Source organism: Lampetra planeri, chromosome 19 (assembly GCF_965212315.1).
Source record: "Lampetra planeri chromosome 19, kcLamPlan1.2.h2, whole genome shotgun sequence".
NCBI lineage: Eukaryota > Metazoa > Chordata > Hyperoartia > Petromyzontiformes > Petromyzontidae > Lampetra > Lampetra planeri.
The window spans coordinates 5,286,372-5,307,130 of NC_136125.1; the positions used below are offsets into that span (position 1 = coordinate 5,286,372).

The 20,759-nt window shown below is 51.4% G+C and overlaps 1 protein-coding gene across 4 annotated transcripts in view; it reads left to right on the plus strand.

Moving 5' to 3' along the window:
* LOC144723994 (uncharacterized) overlaps nucleotides 1-19,037 on the plus strand; it is a 55,431-nt gene extending 36,394 nt beyond the window's left edge. For 3 of the 4 annotated variants that reach the window (XM_078602811.1, XM_078602812.1, XM_078602813.1), the window contains 8 exons: nucleotides 255-864; nucleotides 2,409-2,652; nucleotides 12,682-12,792; nucleotides 14,161-14,301; nucleotides 14,895-14,972; nucleotides 15,846-16,038; nucleotides 16,987-17,277; nucleotides 17,537-19,037. In XM_078602811.1, coding sequence (XP_078458937.1) covers nucleotides 781-864; nucleotides 2,409-2,652; nucleotides 12,682-12,792; nucleotides 14,161-14,301; nucleotides 14,895-14,972; nucleotides 15,846-16,038; nucleotides 16,987-17,277; nucleotides 17,537-18,251 — 1,857 coding nt within the window. In that variant the 5' untranslated portion in view covers nucleotides 255-780 and the 3' untranslated portion in view covers nucleotides 18,252-19,037. Of the gene's footprint in view, nucleotides 1-254; nucleotides 865-2,408; nucleotides 2,653-8,837; nucleotides 8,857-9,949; nucleotides 10,048-12,681; nucleotides 12,793-14,160; nucleotides 14,302-14,894; nucleotides 14,973-15,845; nucleotides 16,039-16,986; nucleotides 17,278-17,536 lie in introns of those variants that run through there. The other variant, XM_078602814.1, reaches the window with a different exon arrangement.
* The last annotated feature ends 1,722 nt before the right edge of the window (nucleotides 19,038-20,759 follow it).

Sequence of the window (20,759 nt, forward strand, 5' to 3'; positions counted from 1 at the left end):
CATGATGGTCAGTCGATCGGCAGGTCGTGTGTTTTGGGGTGGAGTGTGGGTTACTCCCACCCCTTCCAAGGCGTCTGTACAGCGTGGACCAGCAGGCCAAATTCTCTCGAGAAGGGCTCTCTGGAACTCCCTCTCGTGGACGCTCTTCCAACAGCAGTGTCGTAAAAAGTACATTGCAGGGCTGCACCTCTATTGAATCGTGTTTTAAAAAATAATTTTAAATTCTTTATTTTGTTTTTCTCGTTTCGTTGCAGGGTTGCCGGTCGACGTGCGCCGTGAACGTTTTGCTGTCGCCACTCATCCGATCAAGTTGACCTCGGCGCCAGCAGTGGCCACGCTTGGCGCTGGCACGGCCTCCGGCGGTGCGGCGTGGGATGCTGTGCTCGGAGTTAAATCCCAAAATGTTGCCTGCGAGCCTCACCTGCTGAACCGGATCGGTTGGGCCGGTTGTGCCACATAACTCAAGGCAGCAACTTCTGCGCCTTCCCTCGGTCGTCTTCAAACATCACCAACGCTGCCAAATATACGAGAACCGAAAAACGAACGTCCGCGACTTGACGACAAATGCGGCAGCGCCTCCCCGCGGTGACTCTGTGGACGCGGCGCGTTGCGTGAAGAGGCCTCGCGTGGACGCGGTTTCGGCGAGCCGGAGGCGTAATCGTCGCGGTGGAGTGGAGAGAATCCGGACCGCAAGTCCACTGGGCGCGCCGACGATCGATCGTTGACGGACGCGAGGGGCGATCGCTCCAGCAGGGAACTCCACGCGTCGACGCCGCCGCAATGGCCTCCACGCTGGTGGAGCAGCAGAGAGGTCTCGTGTTTGAGTACGCGAGCAATGGCATGGACAGCGAGGACGGGCAGGAGGTGAGTCCGCTCGTACATATTTTTTCCACTGGCACATCCGAGCCAGGCCAGGGCCTCGTCATCCAGCGATGGGTTAACACAAGGGGACCGCTCGTGCACAGGAATGATAGGGCCGCAATCTGCTGCGTGGTGTTGGGTTCCAGGTCAAATCTTTTGTTGATCATCATCATCGCCATCAAAGTTTTCAGCTTCGTCATCTGTGGTGGTGTTTCTCATGTCATGGCAAAAATAGTTTAGTAGTTTTTTAACGTTCGCCAGTTCCATGTCGCACATTTGAGAGCGATAGTTTGTGGAATTAGAGACGCATGCGCGACGTGGGTTTTGCGAGTGGTTTGGGCCGAGTGGCCGGGTTAAGAGTGGGCGAGTCCGTATCCCACATCGAGTCACAGACCACTCCTACGATGGGTCACGTTTCCACACGGTCTGCAAACAACGAGAAACCCATCGGTCAGATAAAGTGTGTGGCAGGCTGAAAAACAAATAGGAATTACTACTACGCAACGTGACAGGTGATTTCTCGAGAGAAAAAGGCCGTCGTCCTGGCCACAAGATCGGCAAACTGGCAGGAAGCCATGCGAGTCAAGTGGCATCACCGCAATTGCCTGTGCAGTGCACACAGTTGGTGGTGTAATACAAGGCCGTGCCCATTACACGTGCAGTGTGACGACGATGATGCGGTGGTGTAATGGTTAGCACGCCGAGCTCATCCGTTCGATTCGATTTCCAGTCGTCCCAGTTGAAACCACGGTGGTTTCTTGATTTCTTGAAATCACCACGCCACTGCCTCTGTCCACCCAGCGGTTATAATCGGGTTCCCAACAGTTAGTTGATCGGCAGATCGCGTGTGGTGAAAGAGTAGGCCAAAGACCCCCTCCAGATGGGCCCTGTGGGGGGGGGCTTCCTCGAGCGGAGGTCTACGGCAGTGAGCTGACAATTGCAGGGCTGCTCCTTCACCCCTGGTGATGTTACTTGCCACTTGTAGCCAGAAGAAGGCGCCACAGTCACATGAGGTCCCGTGACGCAGCTCAACCGGTGAAAGGCTGCCGCCCCCTGGAGGATGTTTCCAGTAGCGACCGAGTCTGTGTTAGGGATTAATGAATGGAAATGTTATTATTTGAACACGTGGGTTTTTTCAGCCAATATTCATTCATGATTGATCAGTATTTAGTTCACCTGCACACAGCACTAGATACTGTAAAATCGGAGACGGAACTTTTGTAGCCTCCTCAACCTGGAGTCATAAATTGATGTCACATTGCAAATCGTGTCATAGAGACTCTGGCTTGGCCGGCTGATTAGTTACGTCTTTAAAAAAACCCAAAGACCTGGAGATAGGCGGGTGGTGCCGAGGTCAAATCGCCGAGTTGGCACCACTGAGATCCTGGCTTCGAATCCAGTTAAATTCAAGCTCCGAGTGTAAATAATGGGCCGCCAGCTCCCCCACATGTCCCAGTTGAGCCCGCCAGACATGGGGCAGTGTGATGCAAGCCGCCGAGGGCCTCGCCATACCTGCGCGTGCTCTCTGTCTGCACCGTGGCCCGCAGATGTCCGACTACCCGGCCGTCATCGTTGAGTCTCTGCCCACACTGGAGCCGGGGCTGACGGCGCACGAGCTGGCGTACGGCGGGCGCGACCACGAGACCTCGTTGCTCCTCCACGGGGACGGGCCCCTCCTGGGCCTAGGACTGGGCTTCGGCATGAACATGGGTCTGAGCCACAGCTCTCTGCTCGACGACGCATCGCTCGCGTCCGGGGACGAGCATATGGTGGACGACGAAGACGACTCGGGTGAGTGGACGAGCTGAGATGGGCGATGTTACCGGTGCTGGCGACGATGGAAGCTTGAACGGCGTGTGCTGCCTGAGATGGAGCGGTTGGATCGGCTCATGTGCAGGCGCTGGTGGGTGGATCGTGTCACTGCAGGGATCGCGAGGGGTGGTGAAAACTTGGGGATGCCTTCATTCAGCAGTGGATTGATCACGGCTGCTAATGATGCAATGAGAGATAGCAGGTCCTTTCCTGGTATCTCTTTTCCACTGTACACCTGAGCTGGCCTGGCGTAGCTATGGAGTTGCCAAAGTTGTACTACTGCAGGAGCCGAGCATGTACCGGCTGACACAACGCAAACATCAACCTCCATCCCTTTTCTTTACTTGACCGCACCAGACTGATATTGTCCCGTGAGGCCAGGGTTTCACGGTTCGGTTCTGGCATGGCACGGCAAATTGCCAAAACAAATTCAGGCTCGGGCCTGCTTAGTTTCCGAGATCTGACGAGTTTCGGTGCATTCCGGGTGATTTTTATTTTTACAGTTCAAACCAGTAGGACCTGTCGAATGACTGACAGCCAAGGCAGCTGTCCAGACACTTGGCAATGAAGTCAAAAGGTCAAGGTGTCAGGTTCACATGGTGACAAAAAAAACTTCCATAAAAACAATTGCTGAACCGTTTAGGGGGGTAAAGAAAAAATACACTTCAGGTATTTTCATGCGACCGGTCACTGACCTGAGAGTGCAGGGCCAGCAGCGAAGCATTGAACGCGCCGTGTGGGAAATGCTTTCGGGCTGCAGTCATTTGTAGTCTCAGTCATGTGACTGTAGCCATTGTGCAAGCCAGAACACTCGTGATTGTAAATATCTTGATGACAGGAGGCATTTTTCGAACCGTCGTCTTCCAAGGTATCGCAGCACGTTTTGCTCGGCAATGCAATTAGTTTTGCGGTCATCGGCGTAAACAAATCGGCGTGTCGCCTTTCGGAGCAGTCGTTGAACCGGCCGAGCCGTGAGCCACGCCATTGCCTGTTCCGCGCCAACGCTGCCGTGTGTGCGAGCGGAAGGTGCGCCAAGTCGAGAGGCTGTGAGGGCGTCGCGTCTCTCGGTCTCGGTGAGGGACGTTTCCCGGCCCCTCCCAGCGCGTGAATCCCAGCGTGACCGATCTGTAACACTTGCAATTTCCTGACGGTGGCGATTCTCTGACCCGGTAAACACGGGGCACTGATACATGCGAGGGAGGAAGTCACTCGTTTAGTCCACACCCTCTGTATACAACTCCATGAGACTCTCTCAGGCCGTATGCTTAGTCACAGCTCGGATCAGGCTTGGCTCTGGCAGCTCAAGTTGAGCTGACTTAAAGCCACGCTTAACTTGAGCCGGCTGTGAACATGGGGACATGGTCCCAGCCATGCTCTGTATTTCCATGAGGCTGAGCCTGAGTCAAGCCACACGGCTGAGCCGCTCATTGGCTCTTTGGAAGAAACTGAGTGGCTCAAGGCTGATAGCAGATCCGCGTGGTTCTCGAAGGATGTGTTGACTGTATAACCAGGGGAAGCCCTGGAGCCGGGGTGGTGGCGGTGGTGGTGGTGAGACTGAGAGCCTTCCTTCGGGTAAGGCGGTGGTGTCATCGACAGCAATTGCCGTGATAACCTCGCCAACTTGAGATTCTGTTGGGGCGGGGGGTGGCTCTCCCCAATAGATTTTCCACTCTTGCTGGATAAATGCACAGGTTTTCCCTTCACAGATTGATCCGTAGCATCGCACACGGTACTACTTCACCGCTCTTCCTTGGCAACTGTGTGTTAGTGAGCGAGCGGTGCCGGTGAGGGACGTTCACGGTGGAACTAACGATCGCATTTGGTGCGTGCCACCTCCAACCCATATCCCGTCCCGCGTGCTTGAGCTGCGTCGTAAAACAGGGATTCATTTCTCTGTTGATATTTTCAAGGTCACCCGTACAGCGAGTGTGCGCGTGATTCGTCGCCACAGCCATTCTGACGAGAGGAATACCGAACGTGGTATGCCGGATGTGGATATATTCTCCCTGGGTTGCTGATCCCGACAGGCCCTGCCTATATTTGTCCGCTGTGTGCGTGTGTGTTTGGTGGAACGGGGTCTGTAGTTGAGCTGCCGTCGTGCTGTAAGAATCGTGTGGGGCCTTGAGGGCGTTGGTTTTGGATACTAAGGAATAGGACAGCGCATGCAAAAGTTTGTTGCGAGCCAAAGCTGAATCTCCTTTTGTGTGTGCACGATTAAGCAACCGATTGCAGTGCACTGTAAAATAAAGGGTTTATTGAAGGTAATATCGGAATTGCTTTACCGTCACCGAGAGGAAAGACGTACATTAAGATGGTAATTAAAATACCAGTTTATGGGGGTGTAACAGAAACGGAGAGATATCCTCGTTAACGTGCAAAGTCGGCTCAGACGTTGGTTGACGTTGGGTCAATGTTTTCTTGGGAGGCTGTATACAGCTCAGGGCTGCAAAGGGGGGTGGGGGGGGGCTAGGGTTGATGTCCCCGGGTTAAGTAAAGAATCAGAATCCTCTTCGAACTCAAATTTAGAGTGGGAACAGCCGAACGTGGGCAACTTGTTTGCAGTTGTCAAGTCCGAAATTCCTGCGCGTGTTAACGATCAAGTGAAGATGCTCAACGGTCGAACCGGCACGTCTCTTCTCCACTCCGCTACGCGCACTCTCCCCCCCCCCCCCCCTCTCATCTCACAACTCCCTCTCTCGTCTGCTCGCCCTCGTCAACCCTCGCTGTGTGAGGTTCCGCATCCGGTGACACGAAGCGCGTTCGGCATGCGTCTTCACCGTGGACGTTAAAAGGACCCCGTCACGTCTTTCTCAAGAGCAGGCCACTGTGTTGTCGGAGTCATGGTCTAAATGTTAAATGTTTACTCGGTGGGGATCATACATCACAACAGTGCCCCCTCCTGGCGGACCACAGCTTGGGGAGAATTGTTTCCGTCCGTTTCTGCCTGCAAACCAGCTTCACTGTTATTTCCATCGACTCGGTGACACCCATAGACTCAGTGAGGCCCATAGACTGAGTGGGACCCATAGACTCAGTGAGGCCCATAGACTCAGTGAGGCCCATAGACTGAGTGGGACCCATAGACTCAGTGAGGCCTATAGAATGAGTGGGACCCATAGACTCAGTGAGGCGCATAGACTGAGTGGGACCCATAGACTCAGTGAAGCCTATAGTATCAAGAGAGCCTTAGATTCGCTTATAAACCTACGAGTGCTTTAATCTATAAAGTATGTCCTCCGCGTCTTGAGATGCGGTTAGGCGCTGTACTCAAATCCACATTCCATTCGACGTTTCGGGCAATGGCCCTTCTTCATGGCGCACAGGCCAGTGAGACGTTAAAGAGTTGGGAATCGGACTTTTCACGAAGGGCCTGTGATCAGAAGTACTTGTTTAAACACGTTTCCTGATGAACAGTTGATAAGAGACACCTTAAATAATTGTCACTCATGACCAGAGTAAAATTCTAACCATGCGGCAAGGTGATCGCAACATAATCTGAGCATAATAAGCACATGTTTCTTTAATAATAATAATGATGATGATATACACGGCACTGGTCTCATTTTTGGACAGTGGCTCTCGCGTGGTTAAATAAAGGACGGTCAAGGGCCACGTGGTGTCAGCAGCTGCTCCGACACAGGCCGTGCTTATCCAAACTGCCAAATCCAATCGCTCTTCCCATCCGAATTGGGAATTCCAAACACATGCTTATCCCAAGTGGGAGTTTGCAATCAACTATTTGCCCGTCCAAACCAGCGAATTCGGAACCGCGCCTAATCAAAGTTACGAATTGCAAATCCGCTATGTCCTCCATAATAGAGGTTTTTTGCGTTAGATCGCGTAAAATCAATTCAGTGTCCTTGTTGGCACACGTGTTCTGCTATTGCTAACAGTTGTATTTGGGAGAATTTAATATTTCTCTGATGTTCTTTTAGTTTCGTGCTGATCATTCGTCCTGTTTGCCCAAAATAACATTGTCCACACGTGCAGTTAATCTTGTACACACCTTCTGTTGATAGCTTCGGTAATACATCTTTTGTACCAGATATTAATTTCAGTATTTTATGTACCATGCAAAATCTGACTGATGTTTGTTTTTCCAAATATCTGGCTAGTTTATCAGTTACTCCTGTCATGTACGGTATTTTGATTGTTTTAATTACTTGGGCAGTTTCAATGCTCATTATTTGATTTGGTTTTGGCATTCAATGCCCTGTTGATTTGTGCATCATTGTAACCGTTCATTTGCAGCGCTTCTTTAACATGTTTAATTTCACTTCTCAGACTGTCCCCATCTGACACTTTCTTAGCTCGATGAATGAGCGTCTTGATAAGAGCAGATTTCTGTGCGGGGTGATGGTGTGACTGCATTCAGATAGGCGTCAGTATGCGTTTTCTTTGGGTAAACGCTGCATGTTATTTTACTATATCGACCCCGCCCAAGCAGAATATCCAAGTTCTGTCAGCTTCCACTTCCATGGTGAACTGGATGGATGGGTGTTGAGAGTTGAGATGATTTCGAAATGCGTTCAGTGGAACTCTGCTGTGTGGCCAGACCACCAATGTGTCATCCGCATATCTAAACCAAGCAGATGGTTTCAGTGTGCTTGAAGCTATTGCTTTTGTTTCAAAATATTCCATGTACAAATTCGCTATCACAGGAGACAAAGGAGACCCATTGCTGTTCCTTCCTTTTGTTTATAGAAGTCACCTTGCCACAAAAAGTAGTTGTTCTTTAGACAGTGTTCAGTTCAGCTTGGGATATCTTTGGCTAAACCTTTGTTCGTTACCAGAGTGTCGTGTAATTTAATTGACTCGTTGACCGGAACCCTGGTGAACAGAGAGGTCACATCAAAACTTACGAGAATTTCATTAGGGTTAAGCTTAATATTTTTAAAATTATATTTACAGAGTTTTTGATGAACGAAGAGGTCCTACCGATGTAGGGCTGTATTTGTTTCGTTACGTATTGCGCTAATTTGTACGTGACAGAGCCTATTGTACTAACGATGGGTCTTAATGGGACATCAGATTTGTGATTTTTATTTTATAGCCCATAAAGTCTTGGTGGTTTTGATGCCCTTGGTTTGATCAGGTATTGCTCTTCCTTGGGAATTGATGACTTGGCAATGATTGCCGCTGTTTTTACGTTCTAAGGTGCTGGTTGGGTCTCGTTTAATTTTAAGGTAGGTGCCTTCACCGAGTAAATCTTTGATATTGGTAGGAACCTCCTGGTTACACCAGCCCATAGGGGATTATTGTGTCCGTCCGTCGTGCATCCAAAAATGGGAGGGGTGGGGCTGGGTGGAGAGGGGAGGGGCTGGGTGGGGAGGGTGGGGAGGGGCGGGGTGGGGCTGGGTGGGGGGTGGGAGGGGTGGGGCTGGGTGGGGAAGGGCTGGTCACCCCGTGGTGCCCTTATAAAACTCAATGTTTAACCTACTCACGTCGGCTTGTGCCCGCCCTCACAGTCGAGCATATTTGCGGAATACACCACGCCGCCGTTGACCCTGGCCATTGACCGAACAACCCAACGTTCCTACCAGCTCCCTCCGCAGCAGGAATGTGTTTTCATTATCGTGGTCCTCATGGGGCATCACAACATTTGATGGGCCCTGATCAGCAGCAAGAATTTTGAAATCTTTATTTGCTCTCAATTCTCTTAAGGCTTTTGCTTCACAGAAGTTAATATTTGTTTTTGGCAATTTGCTCTTCTAAATAATTTTGGCAACGGCACATTTATATATTTTACGCGATCTAACCCCAAAAAACCTCTGTTATGAACATTGTTCGCGAAAGCCGACTACGTGTTAAACTCCCCCTATGTCCGTCCGCACTACGAATTCCGAACAACGCGCACGTCACTGTTGGGCCAATCCGAGGGGCGGGGCGCTCGTTCCAAATTACCATTTCTAAACCGCCCTTACCTGTCCACACTACGAATTCTAGATTCTGCACCGGCGTGCTTTATCCGCGCTGGGAATTACGAACGAGGGGCGTGGAGACGCCGCCGTGAGTGCTGCGCGCCGATTGGTTGATTTTAGCGCGGCCGCGTAGGCTCCTCCTCTTCCGGGGTATCGCGAGCAGCGGGGCAGCCGCTTCACTTCCGCGGTCTGTGTGCGCCCGCACCACGACTCTCAAACTCCTCTCTCGGGGGGGCTCGGGGAGGGGAAATCTGCGCGTGTGGTTAGTTCTTGGTGGTTAGTGGTTAGTGGTGGTAATATCTGTCGAGCAAAAATTTGTTTAAAAAAAAAGAAATCATAGCATAGAAGAACGGATACATTTGCTCGAGGGGAATTTTTTTTTTGTTTTGTTTTAAGCGCATCGCAAACTTCGCCTCGACCCCCCCCGCCCCCCGCAGTGTGTACTTTCGTCTTTTTAAAAAAAATATATATTGCGAGCCGCAGCCTCCTCACAACGATGGTCGCTCTCGAGTAGCAACCCCCCCCCCCCCGTTGTTACCTTGAGAGGTACATGACGAGTTGCGGGAATAATGTGTTCCGTTATCGCCGCCTGTTGTTTGGACGTCCGTAGCCCACGCGTCGTTGAATGTCGAGTTCGGTGTGCCGTGTCGCTGCTACGTGTGTGTGTGTGCGCCCAATGTTACATTCCACGCCGTGAAGTTATGGTCAAGTAACCCCTCACGACCCCGTGACGGCGTGCGGGAGGCGATCTCTCTCTTCCTCACAGCGGCTACACACACGAGGCGTGTGCTTAGAACTGCCTTCGATGTTCACTCCGCGGTGGCATTGACGCATCCGACGCGAGATGACTTTCGCCTGAGTTCAACTTCGTCCGTGAAATCGTCGACGGCGACTTTCACCGTCGGCGTTGGATGTGCGTAGAGTAGATTGGCGCGCGTATTTCGGCTGCGCCAGTGTGCGTTACGTGGTTATTTTAGGCGTCCAATGTGTTACACGGCCGCTCGTTTGGTATGTGTTGTTGCTGCTGTTGTTGCTGCTGCTGCTGCTGTTCCCTGTTATTATGTGCCGCTCTTAACGGTTGTGTCATTGCGACGAGTTGCACGTAGCGTAGTTGTTGTGCTGTGTGTGTCTGCTGTCACTGCAATTCTGGTCGTTTTCACTGCTACGGCTGAAGTCTGTGGTGTGTTTCTCGAGTGTTCAGTTCCATCGTTTTGTGCTAACGTGGCGATGTTCGGGCAAAGCTCGTGTTATCCCCTTTGCTGCTGCGGTACCCGTAGTCGTTGTGTGTTCCGTCTCTCGTTGTTGCGGTGGTTATAGCTGCACCCATGAACGGGAGAGATTTGTCTTTTATTAAGAGAGCTGCCTGCTGCTGCTGCTGCCGGTGCCACCAACCCGGAAGAAATGGCGACTTGCGTGCGACAGAATCGCCTCGAGCTGCTGCTGAGAGCCGCGGGTACTGGCGGTGCTTTCTTTCCCACCTCTCCTCCTCCTCCCTTAAACATACAACCCAAACGTTGCTCATGCACACCTCCCACCCCCCGTACGGCATCCCACACACATTTGGGTTTGCAAGGAGGTGCAGGGGGAGATTCGGCCATGGACTAAAGACCTCTGCCAACAACTCTTCAGACACCGTCTCGTCCACATCTCCATAATAACTCCATCATCTCGCATCTCACAGCATTCCATCCCAGTTATCTCTGAGACATCTTGTACATCTTCCATACATCCCAACCAACTCATTTCATTTCCTGCACTAAAGACCTCTGCCAACAACTCTTCAGACACCGTCTCGTCCACATCTCCATAATAACTCCATCATCTCGCATCTCCGAGCATTCCATTCCAGTTATCTCTGAGACATCTTGTACACCTTCCATACATCCCAACCAACTAATTCCATTGCCTGCACTAAAGACCTCTGCCAATAACTCTAGGACGGCTTCTCTCGTCCACATCTCCATAATAACGCCATCATCTCGCATCTCACAGCATTCCATCCCAGTTATCTCCGAGACATCTTGTACATCTTCCATACATCCCAACCAACTAATTCCATTGCCTGCACTAAAGACCTCTGCCAACAACTCTAGGACAGCTTCTCTCGTTCACAACCCTCTTATAAATCCATCATAGTGCATCTCCCAGGATTCCATCCCAGTTATCTCGGACATCTTGTACATCTTCCACACATCTTAACCAACTAATTGTGAATATGCCAGTGTTTCCTATTCACCTAAAACATACTTCTCCCAAATATCTTCACATTTTGTCGTTTCAGAATACTCTCATTAATCCGAGTCTTTGCATCACCTCTGGCTACCGATCCCAACCTACAGCTTCCATTTATCCAACATCTGCATCTACTAATGTCATCTCTCATCCTGAAATGCCGTGGGGTGCCCAACTCTATAACATCTCCCACATCTGCACCAAAGCCTGCATGTCCTCGCAGCACCCATCTCAGTTCCTCTCATCACTCTCCTGCCTGTGTTTGCACGTTGAGATCTTGTTGTTCCGTGATGATTCGTGTCATCCTGCCAGACCTGTAAGGGTCTGCTGCACAATGCTGCTCGATTGTTCAGTATCTTCTGCTGCTAGATGCAGTGTGGCCAGTGCACGCGCATCCAAGGGTCGCAAACGTAACCCGACTGCAGCATCAATGCAGCTCGCAAGCAGGATAGGTCACGTGACCAACCCTCCTTGTGTGTGTGTGTTGTCTAAAGTCATTGCTTGGTGACGAAGAACAATTTTAAAAGTGGTGGTAACAGGACTTGATTTCAGCCGGGCCTGTCTGGTTCAGCGACCTGGAAAATCTTTCTGTGCCTGGCACATCTCATCCATTACGCCTGTCGCTCTATAGCTGCTGCTACAAATCATATACCTACCCGAGCCTACTAGCAATTGGGAAAATAGTGATACATGAAACCATGTGTGTAGGATTTATTTAAGATGTTTACTTTAGTCGTTACTTTTTGATGCTTGTAATACTCTGAATTCTTAAGTTTTCTTTGAGGATTGACTAAGGCCTCGGCCTTGTATTCCTTGATGAGAATTAGTTGGAAGTATTCATCATAGTACTCGAGTAATAAGATTGAACATGGTTTGGGGCTAAGCTTGAGGAATGGTTTGTGACCTTGGACCTGCCCGATGTGGTAGTTTTGACCTCGTGTAATAATCAGCCCAGGCAGTCACAAGCACATGATTCCCACCGCAGAGATGGAGCGGCGAAATCCTGCTCTTGTTTAGGCGCTAGATGGAGCATTAAATTGCAGGCCTGTGAGACTCAAAGGGGGCCACAGTTTCGGGATGCTTTAATCCAGTAGAGCACGGCTGACGATGTGCAAACCGCTACGCTGGCACTCCACCCGCTCGCTCGCAGCTCGCCTGTGACCTCTCAAAGGTCAACTCCGAGTTTAGCGATCATCGTCGATCCTGCCGTGTGCCGCTCTTGAAGGTTTTGCTCGTGCGCGTACGCCTTGATCATTTTATCATTATTTACGCACGGCGGCAAAGTTGCGAGCGAGGGAGCGCTTGCGCGTGTGCCAGGCCGCGCGTCCGCTCGGGTTGAACGGCTGCCAAGGCATTCCTGAAGGTTTCACCAGACGGCGCAGTCAACAGCAGCCTGGACAGTCAGAGCGAACGGGGACAAGGGGTGTTGCCTTACACGTGCGTGTGTTTGTGTATAAAACCTCCGCGCGGTACTGTTTACAGAGAGGTGGAGTAGTGGCGCGATGGTTTGTGCACTGTGCACCCGTGCTCGTGACTTCATCCGCATTATCCATTGCCGCCATCATCATCATCCATCACATTTTTTTCACAAAACCTACAAAGAACGGGGTGGAGGGGGAGCAGTGGGGATCATTTGTCAAAACAACAACTTATCTTGTGGATAGACTGCCTCACACCGACACAATGTGGAATTTCCCATGCCACCTCAGGGATGCCGACGGAACGACTACGTAACCAGATTCTTACAGATGGCTTCATTGCGACGGCATTTTGCAAATGCACCAAGATGCGGTCGTTGTTTGACCGCTTTGTAAATCCGATTTGCGTTTGTACTCATCGTGCCGTGTGTCCGCAGTGGAGGCGTCCGTCAACGGCCACTTCAGCGATGACTGCCACTCCGAGACCATCGAGGCGGCGGAGGCCCTGCTGCACATGGAGGCCACAGACTCCGTCACCGACGCGATGGGTGCGTGTCGTTTCACGCGAGACGAAGATGGGGAGTTGGCCCTGCCTCTCCCCCTCCCCCCCGTGTCGGGCGGGATCAGAGAAGGAGAGATGGGTGGTGGACAGAACGCTTGTGGAATAGATTCATAATTATCTTATGTTGGAATAGTCATGTAGGTGTGTCTGTTTTTTAACTAGAACCTTCCACCACCCGACAGAGCCAATGGCATCATGTTGTCACGTGAGCATATATGTCAGCTGATTTGATTTATATCGGCAAAACCACAATGTTGAAAATCAAGCAAGACTTTGACAGTTTCACACGACGGTTTGCTTTACATTGCACCAAGCATCATCAGGTGTTCGCAAAAGCTCAGCGAAGCTCTCCTGTGAATGAGCTCACCTCACTCGGGGCCTTAAGTAGGTGGCATGACAGCCATGTAGATGAACGGTTTAATAATCTAGAGTTAATTGCTTGGTTGGGATCGGCAGGTTAGATGAGTGCAGCGCCAAAATGAATTGTAACATTGGTCGTGAAATCCGACGTTTAATATTAACTCTTGTAATCATTTAAGGCTTACCGACTAAGATCGAAAGTCATATATTCTCTGTCCATCTGTAATAGGAGATGCAATATGAACCAGACTTTTAGGGTGAAGTTTCATTGCTAGCTGGCGAAATGTATCAAAAGGGTTTACCGAAACTTAGGAGACACAGGCCAGGGTAAAAAAAAAGGACTTTGTAAACAGGCAAGCGCATTTCGTTTTCACACCTCTTGCCCTTGGTTGGCTTCACTCCTGACGATTACTCATTTTTTCATTAAACTATTTTTTATTTTACCAGGTTAAGGCCCACTGAGCTGTACAGCTCTTTTTCAGTTGTGACCTAATCACAAACGATAGCTCAACCAAGTGGCTAATCATGAGGACATTTATCGCAGCGAAATGATCTTAAACGCATGTTTCTAAATGTGGAGGGAAAAACCGGAGGACCCGGAGAAAAATCCACACGACCACGGGGAGAACACGCAAACTCCAAATCTACAGGCGTCGGGGTCGGGATCAAACCCCTTGACCTGCATACCAGGCGTGGGAGTTGCCACCGTGGCGCCCTATTTTATTAAATATTAAATACGAAGATTAAATATTTGTGTGGACAGCATGAAATTATCCATGCATGTGCATTGGTTCCCTACCTTGTTTTAACAAGGTGCAGACCACCTGCATATTTCATACTTCTACTAACACTCTACTCTTTGGGGTACAGTGCACATGACACTCTTTTATCGTGATGCAAGCCTAAACTGGCTTGTGATGTGATTTTTTTCTTCTTTCAGTTTTTAAAGAATCAAAACTAGTGTCGCTGTGTAACCTGGCTTGGCGTTTCACAGACTCCCACATCTTTGCGCCCGACATGAGCGGCGACGACGGGAGACACGTGAACGTCGTCATGGCGCACGAGGGTCACGTGCACGGCACGAGGGGGCACCACCCCCAGGCCGACGGGCAGGCCAACAACCGCAAGAAGAAAGGTTCGACGCGACCGTCCAGATTCTGTGACATTCACGCGCGAGGCTCGGAGCTGATGTTTGGGGATAGAAGAGTCGTATTGGGAGTTTTTTTGTGCGTTACTTTTTTTTTTTAACGGTGCACGGAGTTTTTATTTTCGGAAAAATCCGCGTCAAGATTTCGTTGCACCGCTCGAGTTTGCGCGTGCATGGCGAAGGGAGCAGTACAGAGGGTCACACAGCACGTGGTTTTAAAATATATTGGAATAAAAACGAGGTTTTTTAATCATTTAAAGTTTTTGAAAGAATATTAAAAAAATATTTTGAAACACTTTCTATGGTTGTGGTCATCTTAAGTGCTCACAATCCAAGGCCTAAGTAAATAACGTTGAGAAGAAATAAAAAACAATTCACAAAAATGGAATGTTACACTGAGATTACAAGGCCTACAGACACACTTCAGTTTTCTTAACATTGGCAAAGTGCGTACAATTATTTCTCGATTAAAAATAAAATTGTAGAAAGGCTTTAAAGGCAGTATTTGAAGTCGGACTCGTGCTGTGGAATACTGATCAATGGTGAATTTAAATTTGTTGAAACCCCTTTGTGTCCTGCAGCACGGAAGCCCAAGTGCAGCAGACCGTGCTCCCCTATCCTGCCGTCTGACGGGCCGCTCAGGAAGAAGTCTCGAGAAGGTGCGTTGTGTACGCCCAGGGCACGCACGGTGCTACCGGCATCACGGAGTTATTGGTCGTTTCTCTCACACTTCATTATCATCGTCATCACGACCCATAGGCAGATAGCCCGTAGGTATCCACTGCACATTTGTTCTGTCTTGTGCCACACTTAAGGGGATGATAAATGCACAAACAGAAAATAAAAGCAAACACAATCATCAATTAACACTGCCTTAATATATTTATAGAATCGACGACGTTTCAGGGCAATGCCCCTTCTTGGCACCGAAAACAAATGGAGGGCCATTGCCTGAAACGTCGCCTATTCTACGGTGGTTTTAAGGCCGCAGCGTTGTTATTGACGAGAGCATGTGCACCACTGCCAACGCAGCAGCGACACGTAATTTGTTTTGCACGGAAGTTAGTGGGCACTCAATGAAGGAGACAACGTGGCAGAATTGTTTGGCAACGTGTGGTGCGACGGAAGTTCAACGTACATATATATGATGAGGTGATGTCACATGACATGTAGGGCGTTAGAATATCTCATCCGTTTAGAGCTTATCAAGAAATCGGTTGACTCACCGGCACATTCGCATTCACGTGGGCACTGAGTCGTCGACCCTCGATGAGGCAGCAAGAGCTGTGAATAAAGCCACCGTTAAGGTATTTATATTTCCGCAAGCTCCGTTGATCCGCACTTGCAAACGAGAGCAGGACTTCAACCTGGTCTCATTTGCAAGCGTGACAGGATGGGTCCTCTCCCAGTCCCTCAGCTGGTTAAGCAAAATACAAACTTTCAACTTGCTGGGGGAGGTGTGAGCGGGGCGAGGAGGATGAAGCTGTGTGCGTGTGTGTGCGTGTTTGCCGCTCGGCGTGTGCGTGCGTTAGGTCACACGGTCTACCTGTGGGAGTTCCTGCTGTCGCTGCTGCAGGACAAGAACACGTGCCCGCGCCTCATCAAGTGGACCGAGAAGGAGAAGGGAATCTTCAAGCTCGTCGACTCGAAGGCCGTGAGCAGACTCTGGGGGAAGCACAAGAACAAGCCCGACATGAACTACGAGACCATGGGCCGCGCGCTCAGGTGCGTGTGTGACCCCCCGCGCTCTCCGCAATCTACTGCTGGATGAGGGCCCTCGCCGCGCCGGGTTGCTGGGGTTGTTTGACCGGTGGTGGCTACCTACGCACACCTGTGATCCAGCAGATGTTGCGATTCTGCCTTCCCTTGGGTGTCAATGAGGAGCCATACCCTGGCTCGCCAGGAGAAGGCGTTACCACCTGTTCCGTCCGTACGAGATAGCGTGTTTCCCCCTTGCATGCGTGGGTTTTCTCCCATGTCTAAACACTTGTTGGTTAACCGACAACACCTTAACGCAGCAGAGCTTGGGCAATTGTCATCGGTTCACCACGTGGCAGCCTTCCTGCTTGTCTGTGGTTCCTCCGATCATCTTGAGTCGTTCTCTTTCCCAGAGCGAGCGAATGCTGTGCGCCTTATAAGGTTAAATTATTACGCCACCATGCTGGTCACGGCATGTTTGTTGAAGGGGGGAAGCAGAATGTTAAGCTAAAGGGGTAGACGCACAGATATATGGGTAGACCGACTTATAGACATGGAGGCATAATGGCAGACTGATGGATAGACAGATTGCTGGATAAAAGCCGTAGCATCCTGGAAGCATGATACAACAGTGGATTATTCTGCACCGCAACGTAGTCCCGCAACCTACTACTACCCGATGTCGATGGCAGTTTCCCATCCGTGCTTTATTCAGATTCATAGCCCACCCTGAGGTCTGTGAAACGAACAGGCCCCCGCTCTCCAGAAGGAGGGGACGTTGAAGATAGTTTCGGCAACGTAGGGATTGTACGCAACAACGGAGTTTCCTGCACTGACTTCTGCTACCCGTCCTGGCAGCAGCCTGTAGCAACCCGTCGTGCACCGGCGTTTAGCCGTCACGCCACCAGAGTTTTGAAACCGCCCCGCTCGCGCTTCTCAACGCGAGTGCGTCCCGCGCGCCGTCTCCCCCGACAGGTACTACTACCAGCGCGGCATCCTCGCCAAAGTGGAGGGCCAGAGGCTGGTCTACCAGTTCAAGGACATGCCCAGGAACCTGCTGCTGGAGGACGGCTCGGAGGAGGGAGGGTCCTCACCCGGCACCGTGGAGCCCTCCTCACCGCACCCCCAGGGCCGCCCGGAAGGGGCGATGCCGGGCGGCACGATGGGCGGACGGAACCGGCGACCCAACCGACCGGGCGGTGGACTCTCTGCCAAGTCGCCCCTTGCCAAGGCAAAGCCGCAGGACCAAGTGATTGTGGACAGCAGGTGTGTGTGTGTGTGAGAGAGAGCTGGCTTTCGTGCAATCTCGAACGTTAACCGATAATCAGTTCCGAGTGCTCCACCGATCGGATAACCGCGGAAATGGTTCTGGAAAAGTAGCCGCGTCTATTGACACGTACGCCGCTGGATGAGAGGGCAAGGGCAGGGATTGGTGACGGTGTCATCGGCCGCCTCACACGGCCGACGACAACGATGGCGGTGAGCATTGACGTGTGATGGTGGTCGCTTCCATTGTTTGTATCAGAGCGGCACAGGTGCCGGTGGTGGTCACCATGGGGGCTCAGATGCAGCAGCAGCAGCAGTCGGTGATCACGAGCGCTGCATCGTCGACGCAGAAGATCGTATTCCAGACGATGCCGGGCCTCTCCACGGCAGCGGCGCAGACGGGCGGCCCGAGCTCGCGGCGTGGCGAGATCGTGAGCCTCGCCTCCGGCACGCCGCTCCTCTTCCTCACCAACGGCGACGGTTCCCAGCCCGGTGTCATCACCACAACCGTCATCCGGGGCCCCGAGGGCAAAAACGAGAACGTGCTCCTACTAACGCCGCTCAAATCTCAGCAGCAGCACCAGCAGCACCGCCAGTGCCACGGCGAGGCCGAACCGGGGGAGGTGCTCTCGGTCATCATCGGTGGCGGCGGCCACGACGGCACCGGCGTCTCGCTGCCGATGACTTCGCTGTCGTCGGAGATGACGTCACTGTCGGCAGACATCACGACCCTCCCCACGGAACTCACCTCGCTGCCCGAGCAGATCACGGCACTGCCCGCTGACGGGACGATACTCGCCGAGGAGGAGGAGCCGCACGTCGTGGTCAAGCTGGAAACGGACGAGCAGCAGCAGCAGCAGCAGCAGCGGCTGCTGATTAAAGAGGAGCGGGAGGATTTGTCGCTTCCGGAGCAGATCACGGAGGAACCGATCATCCGGAAAATCAAAATCGAATACAATGACAAAAACTTCTGACGTACATGAGGATGAAATTATTTTGATGGCGGTTGGGACAGTGAAGGCAATCACGTGTATATTTTTCCTCCCCTAGATTTATAATTTCCAAACAAATCTAATAGTAAATGCTGTTTGTAAAAAAAAAAAATCGAAAACATGCATATATACATATATCTATGAATCGGTGAGGTGGAAGAGATTGGGGGGGGGGGGGGACTCGAACCGCGGTCGACACGAAGAAAGCGTGGAAGGAGACCTCTGGCGATCGCGAGCTGGCCGGGAGAGGCTGCAGACAATCGCTGCTGCAGCTGCTGTCCCATAGAGGGCAGCGCCGAGCTATAGCGGATCTCTCCCGTGTACCGCATCATTGGAGTCGCGTGCGAGTTCGCGAGTGCGCCCCGCGGGGGTGGGAGGAGGAGGGAGGGACTTTCGTTGCTAACGAAGCCGTCGAGATTCCCACTGTGACGCTCACGCGGACAGCAGCTCCTATTGGCTCCGCGTCACTCCTCGCCGTCGCGCTAGAAGCGCGATGCGGCGGCTTCGCGGTGTTCCGCTCGCACAAAACGTCGCCCGCACATCGCGCGCGCGTTCGCAAACGCCCACGGTCGCCGTGTGGAGGGAGCAGTCGCGCCCGACCCTTGAACTCACGGGGAATACACCTAAACGCGCACGCGCGTAAGTGCGGACTCGCTTACCGGGGTTTTGTTGCGAATTCGGCGATCCAAAACACCTGAGGCCGTCGGCGGCTCGTGCGCAATTAATTAATCGGCACTTGTTGGCGCAGCAGTGAGAACTCGGGAAAAATTAAAGCAGCTTCAAACTCCTACAAATAATAGGGCGGGATTCTGATTTTACGGTGCTTCTTGAGCCAGACTGACGCTTGGACAAATGAGCACAGAGCAGTAATGTGATGGTGGGGGGGGGGGGGGGGCGAGTTGGTTGTGTGAGCGTGCTTAGTTTACAACATAGTGATGCTTCATACATCTGGTGGGATAATGCTAAATAAAGGTTTAGTTTTCCGAAATATGGTTTTCTGATGACATAACAAAATAAATTTCTATGTATATGTTTATGTATATACGGTTTGGTATTTAGTAAATACACAAAGAGTGTAGGACGGTGAATGGCCTTGTGACAAACGCGTCGTTCTCCTTGGTGGTGGTGGCGGCCAGTTTCAAAACGTGGGGGGGGCAGCACGGCTGCCACAGTCGTCACGCCGCTCCGCCCGGGAATGATCGCCGGAGCGTCGGGGTCGACGGCGGATTCGACGACAACGAGAGGAGCGAGCGGGTGGGGCGAGCGAGCGGGCGGGCGAGCGGTGTTTGTCGAGGGACGTCGTCGCGACTCGTGCGGTGCCTCAGGACCCACCCCTCCGTTCACCGTTGTGAATCTCTGAATCTCTGGTTCCGCGTCGTCTACTTGCTGTTGCCACACGTCTCCCCCCCCCCCCCCATTCGTGGTCAATCCCTCGTGAGTCGTGTCCATAACCCCCCCCCCCCCCCCCCCCGTTTGAACCCCCAGCGTCCTCTGTGCCACCCCCCCCGCTCTCCTCCCGATCGTGTGATCCACGGCAATAACAAGACACAGTGTCCCGTATTCTGTACACTGTATGGTGAACAGGATTAGAGCCTTAATGAAATCTTTGTATTTTCCAATTGTTTCAAAAAATAAAATTCTTTATTGCTTCTAATGCCGTTTCTTGTGATGAAAGTCAAGGTGGTGGTGGCGGGTGGCGGTGGCGACGACGGGGAAACGGGTGAGGGTCCTATCGTGGACTTGGTGGGCCCTCACTCGATCAGCCCTTGTGCGCACTCTTTGAGAGAGGGGTTGACTCGGGAGGCACGAGGAGTAACCACAGACGAGTGAGAAGGCAGCAGCAGTAGTAGCAAGCAGTCCTCTACAATTCAGTTTTGTATTATTGGTGTTGTGGACAATACAAGTAAAGATTGTATAAGCGGACTATATCTTGCACAGCCCATCGGCCACGCTGCGTTTTGGAAAGTGCGTAATTTGAGCAGCGTTCAATAAATGCAAGCAAACTGGACTTTGTTTTAGTGATATCATCAGCAGTCGGGCTTCTTTGAATCAATGCTCGTGAACTACGTTATACGCAAGGACCCCTTTCAGATATGAGTTTTGATTTCGTGAAAATGTATAATGATGCATAATTAAACGTAACCACTGGCATGGAAAACATGAATAAAATAGGCAGACAATGTCTACTTTATAGGTCTAAAAATAAACCAGGTAAGGCCCACTGAGCTATGTAGCTCTTTTTCAGAAGCGACCTGGTCACAAATGATAGCTCACATGGAGTGGGCTCATTTGGAAATGTATAGCAGTCAAATACCATCAACGTATCTTGATTCTACATGTGGAGGGGAAAACCCGGAGAACTGGGAGAAAAATCGACGCGACCACGAGGAGCGCAAGAACATTCGAACTCCAAATATACAGCAGGCATCGGGGGTTGGAATCGAACCCACAACCTCCTGTATGTCAGGCGAGGTAGTTAACATCTCGCCA